Consider the following 19,545-nt stretch of genomic DNA (forward strand, 5'->3'; position numbering starts at 1 on the left):
AGGGGGGCGGGGCCGTGGGAGGGGGGCGGGGCCGTGGGGGAGGGGCCGCCCCGACCTTGGCGCCGCCGTCGCGGCTCTTGGCGCGCAGCCTGTCGAGCTGGGCCTCGGCGCTGTCGGCGCGCTCCTCCGCCGCGTCCAGCTCGTGCTGCGCCTTGCGGCACTTGGCCAGGTGGGCGTCGGCCCGGTCCTCTGGGGGGCGGGGGGGGCACGGGGGCTGCCAGCACGCCCCGACCCCGCCCACCCCCACCCCGCCCCACCCCCGTCCAGCCTCCGTCCCGCCGGCCTCGACCCCGCTCCAGCCGAGCTTCACCCCACCCCCCCTCCGTCCGCCCTTGACCCGGCCCTGCCCCGCCCAACCGTCCCCCCACCGTCACCCGACCTCGGGCCAACCAGCCTGACCCCACCTTCATCCCGGCTGCATCCGACCAACCGCCGCCCAACCCTGACCGCCCAACCCCCATCCCACCTTCATCCGACCTCCATCCCACGTTCATCCCACCAACCTTCATCTGACCTTCATCTCACCAACCTCCATCCAACCCTGACCCACCCAACCCTCATCCCACTTCATCCGACCCACCTGAACCCAACGTCGGTGCAACCAGCCCTGATCCCGCCCTTCATCCCACCAACCCTCATCCAGCAACGCTCCTGCAGCCAACCCTCGTCCACCTCCATCCCACCTTCATCCCAGAAATCTTCATCTGACCTTCATCCCACCAACCTTCATCTGACCTTCATCCCACCAACCTTCATCCCACCAACCTTCATCTGACCTTGATCCCACCAACCTTCATCTGACCTTCATCCCACCAACCTTCATCTGACCTTCATCCACCAACCTTCATCCACCAACCTTCATCCACAACCTTCATCCCACCAACCTTCATCTGACCTTCATCCCACCAACCTTCATCTGACCTTCATCCCACCAACCTTCATCTGACCTTGATCCCACCAACCTTCATCCACCAACCTTCATCTGACCTTCATCCCACCAACCTTCATCCCACCAACCTTCATCCCACCAACCTTCATCCCACCAACCTTCATCCACCAACCTTCATCTGACCTTCATCCCACCGACCTTCTCCACCGACCTTCATCCACTGACCTTCATCCAGCAGCCTTCATCCCACCAACCTTCATCTGACCTCATCCCACCAGCCTTCATCTGACCTTGATCCCACCAACCTTCATCCCACCAACCTTGATCCCACCAACCTTCATCTGACCTTGATCCCACAACCTTCATCTGACCTTGATCCCACCAACCTTCATCCACCGACCTTGATCCCAGCACCCTTCATCTGACCTTCATCCCGCCAACCTTCATCCCACCAACCTTCATCTGACCTTCATCCCACCGACCTCATCCCACCAACCTTCATCTCACCAACCTTCATCTCACCAACCTTCATCTGACCTTCATCCCACCAGCCTTCATCTGACCTTCATCCCACCCAACCTTCATCCCACCAACCTTCATCTGACCTTCATCCCACCAACCTTCATCCCACCTTCATCTGACCTTCATCCACCAACCTTCATCCACCAACCTTCACCCCACCAACCTTCATCCCACCAACCTTCATCCCACCAACCTTCATCCCAGCAGCCTTCATCTGACCTTCATCCACCGACCTTCATCCCACCAACCTTCATCTGACCTTCATCCCACCGACCTTGATCCCAGCACCCTTCATCTGACCTTCATCCGCCAACCTTCATCCCACCAACCTTCATCTGACCTTCATCCCACCAACCTTCATCTGACCTTCATCCCACCCACCTTCATCCCACCCACCTTCATCTGATCTTCATCTCACCAACCTTCATCCCACCAACCTTCATCTGACCTTCACCCCACCAGCCCTCATCCCACCTTCATCTGACCTCCACCAACCCAACCTTCATCCCATCTTCATGCCACCCCCATCCAACCCACCTTCCTCCCACCTTCAGCCCTCACCCCCACCCACATCCCCCTGCCCCACGCTCCCCCTCCCCCACCCTCCTCCCTCCTGCCCCCCCCCTCCCCCCGCCGAGGTCGCCCGGGCCGCCCCCCGCCCCGCCCTGGGGGGGGAGGGGTGGCCCCCAGCACTCACAGCCTCCTCTGCCTGCCGCTTGTAGGCCTTGACCTTCAGCTGGAGCTTGTCCACCAGCTCCTGCAGCCGCAGCAGGTTCTTGCGGTCCTCCTGGGCCTGTAGGGGGCGACACCGGGGGGTCAGGACCCGTCCCACCCCCACCCGCCCCGGGCCGCCCCCGGAGCAATCAGGAGACAATTAACGATGTTCTCGGGGGCTGGAACCCCTCGTAGATCCGGGGGTCGCCCGGCTGGGGCGGCAGGAGGTTCCCCCGGGGGGGGCAGGTGGCTTCTTGGCCCCGCCGAGGGCCCCCGTGACGTTCTGGAACCCAGAACGGGGGGGGATGAAGATGGGATGAAGGTTGGGTTGGGGGAGGTCAGATGAAGGTGGGATGAAGGCTGCTGGGATGAAGGTCAGATGAAGGTTGGTGGGATGAAGGTTGGTGGGATGAAGGTTGGTGGGATGAAGGTTGGGTTGGTGGAGGTCAGATGAAGGTGGGATGAAGGTTGGGTTGGTGGAGGTCAGATGAAGGTTGGTGGGATGAAGGTTGGTGGGATGAAGGCTGGTGGGATCAAGGCTGGTGGGATCAAGGCTGGTGGGATCAAGGCTGGTGGGATCAAGGCTGGTGGGATCAAGGCTGGTGGGATCAAGGCTGGTGGGATCAAGGCTGGTGGGATCAAGGTTGGTGGGATCAAGGTTGGTGGGATCAAGGTTGGTGGGATCAAGGTTGGTGGGATGAAGGCTGGTGGGATCAAGGTTGGTGGGATCAAGGTTGGTGGGATCAAGGTTGGTGGGATCAAGGTTGGTGGGATCAAGGTTGGTGGGATGAAGGCTGGTGGGATGAAGGCTGGTGGGATGAAGGCTGGTGGGATGAAGGTTGGGTTGGTGGAGGTCAGATGAAGGTGGGATGAAGGTTGGGTTGGTGGAGGTCAGATGAAGGTGGGATGAAGGCTGGTGGGATGAAGGCTGGTGGGATGAAGGCTGGTGGGATGAAGGCTGGTGGGATCAAGGTTGGTGGGATCAAGGCTGGTGGGATCAAGGCTGGTGGGATCAAGGCTGGTGGGATCAAGGTTGGTGGGATCAAGGCTGGTGGGATCAAGGCTGGTGGATCAAGGCTGGTGGGATCAAGGCTGGTGGGATCAAGGCTGGTGGGATGAAGGCTGGTGGGATCAAGGCTGGTGGGATCAAGGTTGGTGGGATCAAGGTTGGTGGGATCAAGGTTGGTGGGATGAAGGTCAGATGAAGGTCGGTGGGATGAAGGTCGGTGGGATGAAGGTCAGATGAAGGCTGCTGGGATGAACGTCCCAGGAGCCCGCGGAGGCCGGCACGGCGCCAGGTGGGGTGGCCTGGGTCACCCGTGTCCCTCTGGCCACCGGGGCAACCGCCTCCGGGGTCACCCTCCCGCGTCGGCCGGGGTTCCCGGTGGCCGGGGGCCGCCCCGCGCGCGCCCCACCTGGTAGCCCAGCTCCTTGCCGCGCCGCTCGGCCTTGCGGAGGCCTTTGACGCTCTCGGCGTGGCGCTTCTGCTCGGCCTCCAGCTCGTGCTCCAGCTCCCTGGCGCGGGCCTCCAGCTTCTGCAGCTGCTTCTTGCCCCCCTGGAGGGCCACCTGCTCGGCCTCGGCCAGCCGCAGCTGCAGGTCCCTGACGCTCTGCTCCAGGGTCTTCTTCATCCGCTCCAGGTGGGCGCTGGTGTCCTGCTCCTTCTTCAGCTCCTCCGCCATCACGGCCGCCTGCCCGGGGGAGGGCGGCCGGTGGCGCCGGGTTCTGGGGGGCTGGGGTCCCTTCATCCCAGCACCCTTCATCTGACCTTCATCCCACCAACCTTCATCCCACCTTCATCCCACCAACCTTCATCCCAGCACCCTTCATCTGACCTTCATCCCACCAACCTTCATCCCAGCAACCTTCATCTGACCTTCATCCCACCAACCTTCATCCCAGCAACCTTCATCTGACCTTCATCCCACCAACCTTCATCCCACCAACCTTCATCCCACCAACCTTCATCCCACCAACCTTCATCCCAGCACCCTTCATCTGACCTTCATCCCACCAACCTTCATCCCACCAACCTTCATCTGACCTTCATCCCACCAACCTTCATCCCACCAACCTTCATCTGACCTTCATCCCACCAACCTTCATCCCACCAACCTTCATCTGACCTTCATCCCACCAACTTTCATCCCAGCACCCTTCATCTGACCTTCATCCCACCAACCTTCATCCCACCTTCATCCCACCAACCTTCATCCCAGCACCCTTCATCTGACCTTCATCCCACCAACCTTCATCCCACCAACCTTCATCTGACCTTCATCCCACCAACCTTCATCCCACCAACCTTCATCCCACCAACCTTCATCTGACCTTCATCCCACCAACCTTCATCCCACCAACCTTCATCTGACCTTCATCCCACCAACCTTCATCCCAGCACCCTTCATCTGACCTTCATCCCACCAACCTTCATCCCACCAACCTTCATCTGACCTTCATCCCACCAACCTTCATCCCACCAACCTTCATCTGACCTTCATCCCACCAACCTTCAGCCCACCTTCACCTGACCTCCCCCAACCCAACCTTCATCCCATCTCCATCCCCCCCCATCCAACCCACCTTCGTCCCACCTTCAGCCCTCAACCCCCACCCACATACCCCTGCCCCACGCTCCCCCTCCCCCACCCTCCTCCCTCCTGCCCCCCCCCCGCCGAGGTCCCCCGGGCCGCCCCCGCCCCGCCCTGGGGGAGCCTCCGGCTCCACCCCTCCCCCCCTCACGTCGGTGACGGCCTTCTTGGCCTTCTCCTCGGCGTCGCGGCGCTCCTGGACGGCCTCTTCCAGCTCCGCCCGCAGCTGTGAGGCGTCGCCCTCCAGCTTCTTCTTCTGCTGGAGGAGGCTGGTGTTCTGCCGAAGGGGACCGCGGGGGTCAGGGGGGACCCGGGGTGGGGGCGGGGCAGACGGCTTGGCAGCCCCTGGGGGAGGGTCCGGCCCCCCAGGAACCCCCGGGGCTCGGCCGCGGGGAGCCGGGGGGTGGCGGAGGACCCCGTGGCGGCCCCCCGTGGGGCAGTGGGTGGGGCGCGGGTGCCGTCCCCGCCTCACCTGCGAGCGCAGGAGCTGGACCCTCTCGCCGGCCTCCGCCAGCTCCTGCTCGGCCAGCTTGCGGCCCCGCTCGCTCTGCTCCCCCAGCGCCCGCAGCTCCTCCAGCTCCGCCTGCAGGAGGTTGTTCCGCCGCTCCGCCAGGGCCGCGTCCTCCTTCAGCTCCTCGCCGACCCGCACCGCGTCGGCCAGCTGCAGCTGGGCGTCCTGGGGGGCACCCGGCCGTTAGGGGGATGGAGGGTGGGGGTGGGGCGCCCCTCCCCCCCCTCCCAGCCCCCCCAGGCACCTTGAGGGAGCCCTGCGAGGCCTTGACTTGCTTCTGGGCCTCGGCGGCCAGGCGGTTGGCGCGGCCCAGCTGGATCTCCATCTCGTTGAGGTCGCCCTCCATCTTCTTCTTCAGCCTCAGCGCCTCGTTGCGGCTGCGGGTCTCGGCGTCCAGCGCGGCCTGCAGCGAGCCCAGCGCCCGCAGGTGGTGCCGCTTGGCCGTCTCCGCCTCCTCGTCCTTCTCGGCCAGCTTGCGCTCCTGCTCCGCCTGCGCCTGGCTGAGCTCCAGCTGGGCCCTCAGGATCTTCCCCTCCTCGTGCTCCAGCGAGGCCTGGCCGGGGGCGAGGCGGGCGCTGAGGCGGCGGCGGCGGCGGCGGCGGGTGGCGAGGAGGGGGGGGGGAGGGGCACCTCACCTCCGCCTCCTCCAGCGCCGCCTGCAGCTCCAGCTTCTCAGCCTCCAGCTGCTTGCGGACCTTCTCTAGCTCCTGGCGGCTCTTGTGGCCGGCGCCCAGCTGCTCCGTCAGCTCCGCCACCTCCTCTGCGCCGGCGGGATCCCCTCAGGCCGCCGCGGAGACGCCGCCGGCCGGCCGGGGGGGGGGGAGGGGGACGCGCCGGGGACTCACCCTGGAGGTTCCTGGTCTCCCTCTTGAAGGTCTCCAGCTGCTCCAGCGCCTCCTCGTAGGCGTTCTTCAGCTTGAAGAGCTCGGTGCTGAGGGACCTGGCCTCCTTCTGCGACGCCTCCAGCTCCGTCTGCGACTCCTCCAGCTTCTGCTGCCACTCGGACGAGAGCTGCAGGGACCGCGCCGGGTCGCAGCCGCTCCCCTTCCTCCTCCTCCTCCTCCTCCTCCCCCTCCCCCCATGACCACCTCCCGGTGAAGCTGCGCTCACACCCGGCCCTCGGCCGCCGCCCCATGTTCTTCTGGGTTCTTCTCCTGCCCGTCCTGGCTGGGACGGGCCGGTGGGCCCCGCAGCTCCCCTCCCCCCACCCTGCCCCGCCCCCCCACCTTGTCAAAGTTCCTCTGCTTCTTGTCCAAGGCGGCGGCAGCTGCGTTGGAGCGCTCCAGGTCGCCCGTCAGGTCCTCGATCTCGTTCTGCAGCCGGTGCTTGGTCTTCTCCAGGGAGGAGCACTTGGCGTTGGCGGCCTCCACCGCCTCCTCGGCCTCCTGCAGCCGCTGCGCCAGCTTCTTCCTGCCGCGGGGACGGGCCAGGCACCCGCTGCCTCCTCTGGCTCCTCCAGCTCCTTCGGTGCGCCGGGGCTCGCCGCTCACCCCCACCCCGCGGCAGCCACCCCCGTGGGGGAGGGGGCTCCCCAGCGGCCCGCCCCGGCGCTCCCAGAGGGGGCCCAACCCCCACCCCCCCGCCACGTGGCCCACGGGCACCCTTCGACTCGAAGTGGCCTCCAGGACGGCCTGAGAGCCCGGAGGGGCTCCCGGTGGTCTCACCTCGGTGGGGGGGATGGACTCACTTGGCCTCCTCCAGCTCCTCGGTGCGCTGGATAGCGTCCGTCTCGTACTTGGTCCTCCACTGCGCCACCTCGGAGTTGGCCTTGGAGAGTGACCGCTGGAGCTCGGCCTTGGCCTCCGTCTCCTCCTCGTACTGCTCCCGCAGCAGGTCGCAGTCATGCCGGGCCGACTGGAGGGCGTGGGCCAGCGCGTTCTTGGCCTGGGAGGGGGGAGAAGGTGGCACCATTGGGCTGGTGGCCACCTGAGCCGGCTTGGGGTTCTCCGGCCCGGCATCAGGAGCTGGGTTCCATCACCCCGACTCAAGCAGACCTTCTGCAGACCAACCCAACCTCCCCCGGATCAACCCAACCCTCCTCAGACCTCATCCAGACCGACCCAATCTTCTTTAAACCTTCTGTAGACCAACCCAACCCTCCTCAGACCTCATCCAGACCGACCCAATCTTCTTTAAACCTTCTGTAGACCAACCCAACCTCCTCCGGATCAACCCAACCCTCCTCAGACCTCATCCAGACCTTTAAACCTTCTGTAGAACAACCCAACCTCCCCCGGACCAACCCAACCCTCCTCAAACCTCATCCAGACCGACCCAATCTTCTTTAAACCTTCTGTAGAACAACCCAACCTCCTCAGACCTCATCCAGACCGACCCAATCTTCTTTAAACCTTCTGTAGAACAACCCAACCCTCCTCAGACCTCATCCAGACCGACCCAATCTTCTTTAAACCTTCTGCAGACTAAGCCAAGCCCACCCACCCCCCTGAGAGCCCCCAGCCCCCGGCAGTTCCCTTAGGACCCTCAACCCGTCTCGCCCTGCTGCCCAGGCCGCCTCACGTTGTGCCCCTCAGTCCTCACCCAACCTCACCTTTGACCTTGGAGGTGCCTTTTGCCCCCGACCTTCCACCCCCTCGACCTCCCCAGCGCGGCCCTACCTTGGCCTCTTCCTCCAGCTGCCTCTTGAGGTCCTCCAGCTGCTGGCTGTAGGTCACCTTCCCGCGCGTCAGCTGGTTGATGAAGGCTTCCTTCTCCTCCAGCTGCCTGGAGAGCTCCCCTGGGGGGGGGGGGGGAGGGGGACGATCACCCGCTGGAGACACCCCACAGCCGCCCCAGGGGGCGGGGGGCGGGCGGGCGGTTTGGGGAAGAGCGAGGCCCTCACCGTGCTCCGTCTGGAGCTTGGCCCGTTGGGTGGTGAGGTCGTTGACCATGCGTTGGGCCTCTTCGGCCTTGGCCCGGTGCTCGTTCATCTGGTCTTCCACGGAGCGGCACATCTTCTCCAGGGTGGCCTGGAGACAGGAGGGGTGGCGAGGTGGGAAGGAACCCGGAGAGCGAGGGAGGGGTTGTCCCTCGTCGGGTGGAGACCCGTCACCTACCTTGGCCTTGATCAGCTGCTCCGTGTTGGAGCCCAGGTCGTCCAGCTCCAGCTTGAGCTCGCTCTTCTCCTTCTCCAGCTTCTGCCTGACGCGCTGCAGGTTGTCGATCTGCTCGCCCAGCTCGGCCACGCTGTCGGCGTGCTTCTTGCGCAGCGCGGCGGCCGTGGCCTCGTGCTGCAGGGTGGCCTCCTCCAGGTCCCGCCGCAGCTTCTGGAACTCCACCTCCCGCTTCTTGTTGTGCTCCAGCTGCGCCGAGGTGGCGCCGCCCGCCTCCTCCAGGCGCTCGCTGATCTCCTCCAGCTCCCGCGACAGCTCCGAGCGCAGCTTCTCCACCTTGGCCCTGCCCGTCCGCTCCGCCTCCAGCTCCTCCTCCAGCTCCTCCAGCCGAGCCTGAGCGCCAGGGACAGAGAGCGCGACGGCAGCTGTGACTCCACCCAACCCAACCGCCACGGGGCTCTTCCGCTCAACCCAACCCAACCCGCTGGAGCATCTTCCACTCAGCTCAGCCAGCTGGAAGCTCTTTCACCCAACCCAGTTCCACCAGGTGGAGACTCGTCCACTCAATCCAACCAGGTGAAGACTCTTCCACTCAACCCAGTTCAACCAGGTGAAGACTCGTCCACTCAACCTAACCCAACCCGCTGGAGCAACTTCCACTCAACCCAGTTCCATCAGGTGGACACTCGTCCACTCAATCCAACCAGCTGGAGACTCTTCCACTCAACCCAGTTCAACCAGGTGGAGACTCGTCCACTCAACCCAGTTCCATCAGGTGGAGACTCGTCCACTCAACCCAGTTCCATCAGGTGGAGACTTGACCACTCAACTCAAACAGCTGGATACTCTTCACTCAACCCAGTTCCATCAGGTGGACACTCATCCACTCAATCCAACCAGGTGAAGACTCGTCCACTCAACCCAACCCAACCACCTGGAGCATCTTCCACTCAACCCAGTTCCATCAGGTGGAGACTTGTCCACTCAACTCAACCAGCTGGATACTCCGCACTCAACCCAGTTCAACCAGCTGGAAACCCTTCCGCTCAACCCAACCCAACCACCTGGAGCATCTTCCACTCAGCTCAGCCAGCTGGAAGCTCTTTCACTCAACCCATTTCCACCAGGTGGAGTGTCTTCCACTCAATCCAAACAGGTGGAGACTCTTCCACTCAACCCAACCCAACCACCTGGAGCATCTTCCACTCAACCCAGTTCCATCAGGTGGAGACTCGTCCACTCAGCTCAACCAGCTGGATGCTCTTCCACTCAAGCAGGTGGAGATTCTTCCACTCAACCCAACTCAACCAAGTGGAGATTCTTCCACTCAACCCCACCCAACCAGCTGGAGGGTCTGTATCTCCAGCCAGCTCACGTCAGCTGGCTGGAGGATCTTCAGCCCAGCTTGCCCAGCTGGAGGGTCTTCGACCCACCCCACCTAGGCACAGGCTGGATCCCTCACCTGCAGCTCCTTCAGCTTCTTCTGGAGTTGCAGGGCCAGTGCCTGCTCATCCTCGATCTTGCTGTTCTGTTGGTGGACCTCGAACTCTTTCCTGCCGAGGAAGGCGGAGAGCGCTGAGGTCCCTGCCTGCACCCCCCGCCCGGGCCGCGGCGGGAAGGGAGGCCCAGCCTCACTTCTTCAGCTTCTCCTCCAGCTGCTGCTTGTCGTTCTCCAGGTCCATGATGTTCTCCTGGCTCAGCTTCAGGTCACCTTCCAGCTTCCTCTTGGCCCGTTCCAGGTCCATGCGAAACTTCTTCTCCTGCTCCAGGGAGCCTTCGAGCTGCCACCGAGGCAGAGACCCCCCATTAGCTCCCAGAACCGCCCACCCCCACCAGGACGTTCATCCCCCGAGGGACCGGCGATGGGGGAGGGGCAGAACTCACGTCGTCCACTTGCTGCTCCAGCTTGACTTTGGCTTTCGTCAAGGTGTTGACCTTGTCTTCCTCCACCTGCAGGTCATCCAGCGTTTGCTGGTGGGCTTCTTGCAGGGCTTTCTTCTCCTTTGTCAGCTTGCCAATGGTCTCATCCAGCCCGGCCAACTCCTCTGTGAGGTTCTTGACCTGCAGGAGGAGAAGTGTCTGGCCTCCAGCTCGGTGCCAGCGGTAAGGGAAGGGGGGGGTGGGGGGTGGGGGAGGGGATATTGCTGCTGTCCTGGGCCGGTGAGGCTGTTTCAGTGCAGGAGAACTCCAAGGGCTTTGGGTCTTCTTCAGGTAGCCTGACCCCCCCAGCCTTGGGGCTCCTCAACCCGGCCGCCCTTAGGTCTCCTCAGCCCAGACCAACCTGCCTGGGGCTGCTCAACCCAACCCAACCCCACCCCACCCAACCACCCTGGGGTCTCCTCAGCCCACCCCAGCCTGCCTTGGGTCTCCTCAGCCCAACCCAAGCCAACCACCCTGGGGTCTCTTCAACCCAACCCAAGCCAACCACCCTGGGGTCTCTTCAACCCAACCCAAGCCAACCCAACCCAACCCAACCCCACCCAACCACCCTGGGGTCTCCTCAGCCCATCCCAGCCTGCCTTGGGTCTCCTGAGCCCAACCCAAGCCAACCACCCTGGGGTCTCTTCAACCCAACCCAAGCCAACCACCCTGGGGTCTCCTCAACCCAACCCAAGCCAACCACCCTGGGGTCTCCTCAACCCAACCCAAGCCAACCACCCTGGGGTCTCCTCAGCCCAACCCAAGCCAACCACCCTGGGGTCTCTTCAACCCAACCCAAGCCAACCACCCTGGGGTCTCCTCAGCCCAACCCAAGCCAACCACCCTGGGGTCTCTTCAACCCAACCCAAGCCAACCACCCTGGGGTCTCTTCAACCCAACCCAAGCCAACCACCCTGGGGTCTCTTCAACCCAACCCAAGCCAACCACCCTGGGGTCTCTTCAACCCAACCCAAGCCAACCACCCTGGGGTCTCCTCAACCCAACCCAAGCCAACAACCCTGGGGTCTCCTCAACCCAACCCAAGCCAACCCAAGCCAACCCAACCCCACCCAACCACCCTGGGGTCTCCTCAGCCCATCCCAGCCTGCCTTGGGTCTCCTGAGCCCAACCCAAGCCAACCACCCTGGGGTCTCCTGAGCCCAACCCAACCCAACCACCCTGGGGTCTCCTGAGCCCAACCCAAGCCAACCACCCTGGGGTCTCCTCAACCCAATCCAAGCCAACCCAAGCCAACCCAACCCCACCCAACCACCCTGGGGTCTCCTCAGCCCACCCCAGCCTGCCTTGGGTCTCCTGAGCCCAACCCAAGCCAACCACCCTGGGGTCTCCTCAACCCAACCCAAGCCAACCACCCTGGGGTCTCCTGAGCCCAACCCAAGCCAACCACCCTGGGGTCTCCTGAGCCCAACCCAAGCCAACCACCCTGGGGTCTCCTGAGCCCAACCCAAGCCAACCACCCTGGGGTCTCCTGAGCCCAACCCAAGCCAACCACCCTGGGGTCTCCTGAGCCCAACCCAAGCCAACCACCCTGGGGTCTCCTGAGCCCAACCCAAGCCAACCACCCTGGGGTCTCCTGAGCCCAACCCAAGCCAACCACCCTGGGGTCTCCTGAGCCCAACCCAAGCCAACCACCCTGGGGTCTCCTGAGCCCAACCCAAGCCAACCACCCTGGGGTCTCCTCAGCCCAACCCAAGCCAACCACCCTGGGGTCTCCTCAGCCCAACCCAAGCCAACCACCCTGGGGTCTCTTCAACCCAACCCAAGCCAACCACCCTGGGGTCTCTTCAACCCAACCCAAGCCAACCACCCTGGGGTCTCCTCAACCCAACCCAAGCCAACCACCCTGGGGTCTCCTCAACCCAACCCAAGCCAACCACCCTGGGGTCTCCTCAGCCCAACCCAAGCCAACCACCCTGGGGTCTCTTCAACCCAACCCAAGCCAACCCAACCCAACCCAACCCCACCCAACCACCCTGGGGTCTCCTCAGCCCACCCCAGCCTGCCTTGGGTCTCCTGAGCCCAACCCAAGCCAACCACCCTGGGGTCTCCTGAGCCCAACCCAAGCCAACCACCCTGGGGTCTCTTCAACCCAACCCAAGCCAACCACCCTGGGGTCTCCTCAACCCAACCCAAGCCAACCACCCTGGGGTCTCCTCAACCCAACCCAAGCCAACCACCCTGGGGTCTCCTCAACCCAACCCAAGCCAACCACCCTGGGGTCTCCTCAACCCAACCCAAGCCAACCACCCTGGGGTCTCCTCAACCCAACCCAAGCCAACCACCCTGGGGTCTCCTCAACCCAACCCAAGCCAACCACCCTGGGGTCTCCTCAACCCAACCCAAGCCAACCACCCTGGGGTCTCCTCAACCCAACCCAAGCCAACCACCCTGGGGTCTCTTCAACCCAACCCAAGCCAACCACCCTGGGGTCTCTTCAACCCAACCCAAGCCAACCACCCTGGGGTCTCCTCAGCCCAACCCAAGCCAACCACCCTGGGGTCTCTTCAACCCAACCCAAGCCAACCACCCTGGGGTCTCCTGAGCCCAACCCAACCCAACCACCCTGGGGTCTCCTCAGCCCAACCCAAGCCAACCACCCTGGGGTCTCCTCAGCCCAACCCAAGCCAACCACCCTGGGGTCTCCTCAGCCCAACCCAAGCCAACCACCCTGGGGTCTCCTCAGCCCAACCCAAGCCAACCACCCTGGGGTCTCCTCAGCCCAACCCAAGCCAACCACCCTGGGGTCTCCTCAGCCCAACCCAAGCCAACCACCCTGGGGTCTCCTCAGCCCAACCCAAGCCAACCACCCTGGGGTCTCCTCAGCCCAACCCAAGCCAACCACCCTGGGGTCTCCTCAGCCCAAGCCAACCCAACCCACCTTGGGCTTCCTCAGACCACCCCCCCCACCCTTGGGCCTCCTCAACCCAACCCATCCGGCTTTGGATCTACTGAACCCAACCTCCCCCAACCCAACCCATCGGGTCTTGGGGCTCCTCAACCCAACCCAACCCAACCTCAGCCCAAGCCAACCAGCCTTGGGCGTCCTCAAGCCCCCTCAGCCTGAGGTCAAGGCCCCTCCTCGCCCTCACCTTGTTCTCGGTGGCGTGTTTCTCCTTCTCCACCTTGGCCAAAGACAGCTCCAGGTCGTCGATGTCCTTCTTCAGCTCCGAGCACTCGTCCTCCAGCTTCCTCTTCTTGGCCGTCAGCTCGGCGTTCATCTCCTCCTCTTCCTCCAGCCGCTCCGTCAGCTCCTTCACCTTGGCCTCCAGCTGGATCTTGGTCTTGATCAGCTGGTCGCAGCGCTCCTCGGCGTCGGCGAGGTTGTCCTGCTCCTGGAAGGGGGAATGTGGGCGGGAGGCTGGAGGAAGGGGGAGGGAGGGGGTGGGGCACGGTGGGGGTGGCGGTCACCCCCTCGGCTTGAGGTTCTGGGGGGGGGGCAACCTCACTCACGGCCTGCACTTGGAGCTGAAGGTCATTCTTCTCCTGCAGCATGGAGACCATCTTCTCCTCCAGCTCCTTCCGCCGCGCCTCCGTCTTGTCCAGGGCCTCCTTCAGCCGCCCAAACTCCTCCTTCATGGTCTGTGGGAGGTCCGCCTCAGTCTCGCCTCTTCCCCCCTCCCCCCCCGCACACCCTTCCTCCCATCCTCTCCATCCCTGCCCCACCTGCATCTCCTTCTCCGTCTCGGCGCTCTTCAGCAAGGGCTTGATCTTGAAGTAGAGCTTCATCCAGGGCCAGTTCTTCACCCCCATGAAGGCCCTGACGTTCCACTGGATCACCAAGAGCGCGTCCCTACGACGAGGACGAGGGAAGAGGTGGGTCCCCAGGGGCCTCCCCCCAACGTGGGCCCACAACTGCCTCCACCCCACCACCTACCGGCGCTCCAGAATCTTCTTGAACTCCTGCCGGGAGAGGAAACCGCGGACTTGGGCTTGGAGGCGGGTGATGATACGGGCCAGGCGCTCGTCCCGCATCTCCTCCAGCAGCCCCAGCATGCCGGCCTTGAAGAAGACCTGGTGGAGGAAGGAGGAGGGTGCTGGTGGGGCGGTGGAAGAGGCTGGTGGACGCTCCCCCCCCGGGTAACCGCCGCCACGGGGCGGTGGAACCTGGTGGGTGGGTGGCAGGAGGGAAGGGGGGCGGGAGGTGGGTAGGGGGCCACAGGAGCGGTGGGATGGTGTCAGCCGGGTGGGCTGTGGGGCGGTGGGACCGTGGGGCCGCCCCCGTGGCCTCACCTTGGTGTGGCCGAACTTGTACTGGCTGTGGTCGACGTCCAGGGACCCCAGGAGCTTCTCGGCGCCCTTGCGGCTGTCGATGAACTGCCCCTCGGGGATGGCCGCCGGGTTCAGGATGCGGTACCTGGTGGCCCGAGAGGGCGGAAGACCCCCAGGTGAGCCCCGGGGGGGGGGCGTCCTCCCCCCCGCCCCCCTCCCCTCCCCCCCGCCCCTCCCCCGCACCCACCGCTGGCGGAAGTCCCCGTAGAGGATGCGGTTGGGGAAGCCCTTGCGGCAGATGCGGATGCCCTCCAGCACCCCGTTGCAGCGCAGCTGGTGCATCACCAGGGGGTTGTCCATCACGCCTGGTGGTGGTGGGCGGGGTTAGAAGCGGGGGAGGGGTCAGCCACCGGCCACACGCATCCCCCTGCCCCTGCCCCTCCCCCCCCCCTTGCCCCTTTCCTCACCCGGCTCCTTCCGCTCGTTGGGGATGAGGCAGCGGACGAAGTGGGGGTGGGTGGTCTTGAGGTTGGCCATCAGCTTGTTGAGGTTCTCCTGGCGGAGGGGGAGGGGCGGCTGAGCAAGGGGGGGAGCCCGCGGAGGAGGGGCGCGCCGTGACCACCCTCCCCCTGCCCCCGCGGCGCTTCGGCCCCTCACCCGGTGCAGCGCCGAGACGGTCTGGAAGGAGGAACCTTTCTTCTTGGCTCCTTTCCCCTTCCCTCCGTCGCCGCCTGGGGAGAAGAGGTTGGGGGCGGGGCGGGCCAGGAGGCGACTCCCGCGGGCGCCCGCCTTCTGCCGCCAGCCACCCCTCCCTCCCTCCCTCCCTGCCCCCACCGCCTCCCCCCCCCCCCTCACCGGCGTCGGCCCCGGAGTAGTTGGAGAAGAGGCTGGCCAGGAGCTTGAGGGCCGACTTCTGGTAAAGCCCCACCACTGTCTCGTTGAGGGGGTCTTTGTTCTTCTCCAGCCACCCCGCGATGTTGTAGTCCACCGTGCCGGCGTAGTGGGTGAGCGAGAAGTGCGCCTCCGGCTTGCCCTTGACGTTGCGCGGCTTCCCGAAGTTGGCCGACTTGCCCAGGTGGTTGTCGTAGAGTTTGGCCTTGAAGGTCATGTCCGAGGCCTTGGGGAACATGCACTCCTCCTCCAGGATGGACATGATGCCCATGGGCTGCCGAGGAGAAGGGCCTCGTCGAGCCAAGCGCCGCGCCGCCTCCGGCCGGGAGGACCTATCGCCTCCGGCAGCCCCCCCCAGGGAGCCCCCCCGGGGTGGGGGTGGTGGCACCTTCTCGATGAGGTCGATGCAGGCCTGGAGGTCCATGCCGAAGTCGATGAACTCCCACTCGATCCCCTCCTTCTTGTACTCCTCCTGCTCCAGCACGAACATGTGGTGGTTGAAGAACTGCTGCAGCTTCTCGTTGGTGAAGTTGATGCAGAGCTGCTCGAAGCTGTTGAACTGGGGGGGGGGGGAGGGGCGGGGAGTGAGGGGGTCGCCGGCGGGGTCAACCCAGCGCCCGCTAAGGTCCACGCGGCGCCCGACGGCACCGGCGGGGTCAACTCGCCCCCCCGCGGGGCCAACGCGACGCCCGACGGGGCCGACGGGGACAACCTGAGACCCGAGGGGGTCCCCGTGACGCCCGGCAGGGTCGGCGGGGCCGACTCGGCCCCCGGCGGAGCCATCGGTGCGGAGTCGGCGCCCCGCGGGGTCACCTGGCCCCTCCACGGGGTCAGCCGGGCCCCCGGTGAGATCGAGGGGGTCGACCCCGCGCCCGACAGGGTCAACCCGGTGGGGTGGAGCGGGCCCTCACGTCGAAGATCTCGAAGCCGGCGATGTCCAGCACGCCGATGAAGTACTGCCGCGGCTGCTTGGTGTCCAGCGAGTTGTTGATCCTGGTGACCATCCAGTTGAACATCTTCTCGTAGACGGCCTTGGCCAAGGCCCCGATGGAGTAGTACACCTGGGAGAGGGACGCCCCACCGGTGAGAGGGCGGCTCGGGGTGTCCCCCCCTGCGCCACCCCAAGCGGAGGAGGGTTTTGGGGGGCGACCTCCTCACCTGCTGGACATTCTGCCCCTTGGTGACGTACTCGTTGCCCACCTTGACCCGGGGGTGGCACAAGCCCTTGAGGAGATCGGCCGAGTTCAGCCCCATCAGGTAGGCCGACTTGTCGGCATCTGGAGGAGACGGCGCGTGGTCGGGTCCCGCCCCACCCCACCCCCCCACAGCCCGGTGACCCCAGAGCCCGTCGGGGGTGTCCCCCCGCCCCCACCCCACCTTCAGTGCCGTCCGGCTCCGCCTGCTCCTCCCGTTGCTTCTGCTTGAACTTCATGTTGCCCAGGTGCATGATGGCACCCGTCAGCTTGTAGACGCCGGCCTTCTCCTCGGTGGTGAACCCCAGGACGTCGAAAGCGCTCTGCGGGGTGGGGGCAGGGCTGGCTGCAGGGGGGCCGGCCACACCCAGCGCCCCACGGAGGCCACGCCCAGAGGTGGGCCACCCCTTTCCCGCTCCTCCGGCCAGTGGAAGGACCCAACCGTGGAGACCTCCACCGGGCCGCAGCTCCATCTGGCCACCTCGGGGCTGAGCTCTGGTGGGTTCAGCCACCCGAGGAGTCCATCCAGGGGTTCATCCGTCCAGGGGTTCATCCATCCATCCAGGGGTTCATCCATCCATCCAGGGGTTCATCCATCCATCGTGGGGCTCCATCCATCCAGGGGTTCATCCATCCAGGGGTTCATCCACCCATCCAGGGAACCATCCATCCATCCAGGGAACCATCCATCCATCCAGGGAACCATCCATCCGAACATCTCTGAGGGCTCCATCCATCCACCCATAGACTCATCTGTCCATGGATCCATCCGCGGACACACCCATCTCTCTGAGGCCTCCATCCATGGACCCGGTGATCCATCCATCCGTCCATCCATGGACCCGGTGATCCATCCATCCGTCCATCCATGGGCTCATCCATCCGTCCATCCATCCGAGAGCTCCATCCATGGACCCATTGATCTGTCCAAGGGCTCCATCCACCCATCCATGGACCCATCCATCCTTTTCTGGGCTCCACCCATCTATGGACTCGCCCAACCATGGCTCCATCCATCCACCTGTGGCTCCGTTCACCTCTCTGAGGGCTCCACCCATCCAGGGGTTCATCCATCCGAACATCTCTGAGGGCTCCATCCATCCATCCATAGACTCATCTGTCCATGGATCCATCCGCGGACACACCCATCTCTCTGAGGCCTCCATCCATGGACCCGGTGATCCATCCATCCGTCCATCCATGGACCCGGTGATCCATCCATCCGTCCATCCATGGGCTCATCCATCCGTCCATCCATCCGAGAGCTCCACCCACCCATGTGAGGGCTCCATCCACCCCCCTTCCCCTCCCCCGCCCCCCCGGGGTGCCCCCCCACCCCTCACTCACGTCGGTGGCCAGCAGCTCCTCCGCGTCGTCGATGGAGGCCACGGTCACCTCCCCTTGGCAGACGTAGCTGTAGTCGTAGGGGTTGGTGGTGACCAGCAGCAGCTCTGCGCCGTGGGGGGCCGGGACGGAGACGCCACCTGAGCATGTCCCACCCCACCCCACCCCCCGTGTCCTCCAGAGCGGGAACAGCGAGGGCAGGAGGAGAAGAGCCCAGGCCCGGTGTGCCACCACCCCTCCCCCACGCCTCACCCAGCAGCTCCGGCTTCTTGTTGGAGAGAATCTGGTAGAAGATGTGGTAGTTGCGCTCGGCCTTCAGCTGGAAGATGACGCGGGACTTCTCCAGGAGGTCTGGGGGGAGGGAGGGAGGGAGGGTGGGTGGGTGGGGGGAGGGAAGGGGCGTTGGCAGGAGGAGGGGGGAAGGTGGAGGAGGTGGTGGGATGTGGGATGGAGGTGGAAGGTCAGAGGGGTGGTGGGTGGAGGAGGAGGTGGGATGAGGGATGGGCGGGGACACCAGGAGGAGGTGGGATGAGGGACGGGTGGGGACACCAGGAGGTGGTGGGATGGGGGACAGGTGGGGACACCAGGAGGTGGTGGGATGGGGGACAGGTGGGGACACCAGGAGGTGGTGGGATGGGGGACAGGTGGGGACACCAGGAGGTGGTGGGATGGGGGACAGGTGGGGACACCAGGAGGTGGCGGACGGGTGGGGACACCAGGAGGAGGTGGGGGATGGGGGCAGGGGCCCCTCCCCCCACTCACAGGTCTCGATGTCGGCCGACGCCAACTTCCCGGTGGCCCCGAAGTGGATCCGGATGAACTTCCCCTGGGAGAGCGGTGGGCGGGAGGTGGAGGTGGCCGCCCTCCCCGCGCAGGCCCCGCCCCCGGGCCCCGCCCCCGGCCCCGCCCCACTCACGAAGCGGGAGGAGTTGTCGTTGCGGAGGGTCTTGGCGTTGCCGAAGGCCTCCAGGGCGGGGTTGGCCTGGATGATCTGGTCCTCCAGGGTGCCCTGGGGGGGGGGAGGGGGGACGGCCCCGGGGGGGGGGGGGTTGGGGGGGCGCTGCCGGCCCCTCCCCCAGCCCGGGGGGGCGGGGGGGGCGTGGCCCGAGGCCCCACCTTGCTGCCGTTGGCCGCCTCCTTCTTGCGGTCGCCGATGGCGGCGATGCTGGCGAAGTACTGGATGACCCGCTTGGTGTTGACCGTCTTCCCCGCCCCGGACTCTCCGCTGGAGAAAGCGCCGGGGAAGGGGGTGGAGGAGGGGGCTGGGGGCTTCTCCGCGGCGCCCCGGGGCTGGGGGGGGGGGGGGGGAGGGGCGTGGGGGGAGGGGCTTACGTGATGAGGATGGACTGGTTCTCGCGGTCTGGTGGGAGGAGAAGAGGGCGGTTAGGGGAGACCCGGGCGCGGGGGACCGGTGGGGTCGAGGTGGGACGAAGCCGGGGGAGATGTTTGGGCGGAGGTTCTGCAGCCCCCCCAGGCAGCGGGGGGCGGGGGGGGGGGGTTGTCCGCAGGGTCGGGGTCCCGCGGGCGGTCCCCACCCGTCAGCATGTTCTGGTAGGCGTTGTCGGCGACGGAGAAGATGTGGGGTGGAGCTTCGCTCCGCTTCTTGCCCCGGTAGGCGGCCACCACCTCGGCGTTGTAGACGGGCAACCACTTGTAGGGGTTGACGGTCACGCAGAAGAGCCCCGAG

The 19,545-nt window shown here is 65.2% G+C and overlaps 1 protein-coding gene across 1 annotated transcript; it reads right to left on the bottom strand.

Annotated features, from left to right (window-relative positions):
- Positions 1 to 55: 55 nt before the first annotated feature.
- On the bottom strand, positions 56 to 19,541 carry LOC308057307 (myosin-6-like; the record flags this gene model as incomplete). The annotated part of the gene is made up of 36 exons (XM_080411443.1): positions 56 to 187; positions 2,046 to 2,204; positions 3,541 to 3,816; positions 4,868 to 4,993; positions 5,189 to 5,392; positions 5,472 to 5,780; positions 5,863 to 5,987; positions 6,073 to 6,238; positions 6,454 to 6,637; positions 6,915 to 7,111; positions 7,846 to 7,964; positions 8,070 to 8,196; positions 8,284 to 8,673; positions 9,743 to 9,833; positions 9,916 to 10,061; positions 10,165 to 10,341; positions 13,311 to 13,553; positions 13,672 to 13,800; positions 13,885 to 14,011; positions 14,096 to 14,232; positions 14,452 to 14,575; positions 14,678 to 14,795; positions 14,898 to 14,985; positions 15,088 to 15,161; positions 15,286 to 15,595; positions 15,710 to 15,880; positions 16,233 to 16,382; positions 16,480 to 16,598; positions 16,699 to 16,837; positions 17,862 to 17,965; positions 18,111 to 18,209; positions 18,621 to 18,684; positions 18,775 to 18,867; positions 18,975 to 19,083; positions 19,191 to 19,218; positions 19,394 to 19,541. Coding segments are annotated over 36 exons (5,502 nt in total), but the record flags the coding sequence as incomplete, so codon positions are not given.
- Positions 19,542 to 19,545: the final 4 nt, after the last annotated feature.

Source organism: Falco punctatus (genome assembly GCF_963210335.1).
Source record: "Falco punctatus genome assembly, contig: scaffold_293, whole genome shotgun sequence".
Lineage (NCBI taxonomy): Eukaryota > Metazoa > Chordata > Aves > Falconiformes > Falconidae > Falco > Falco punctatus.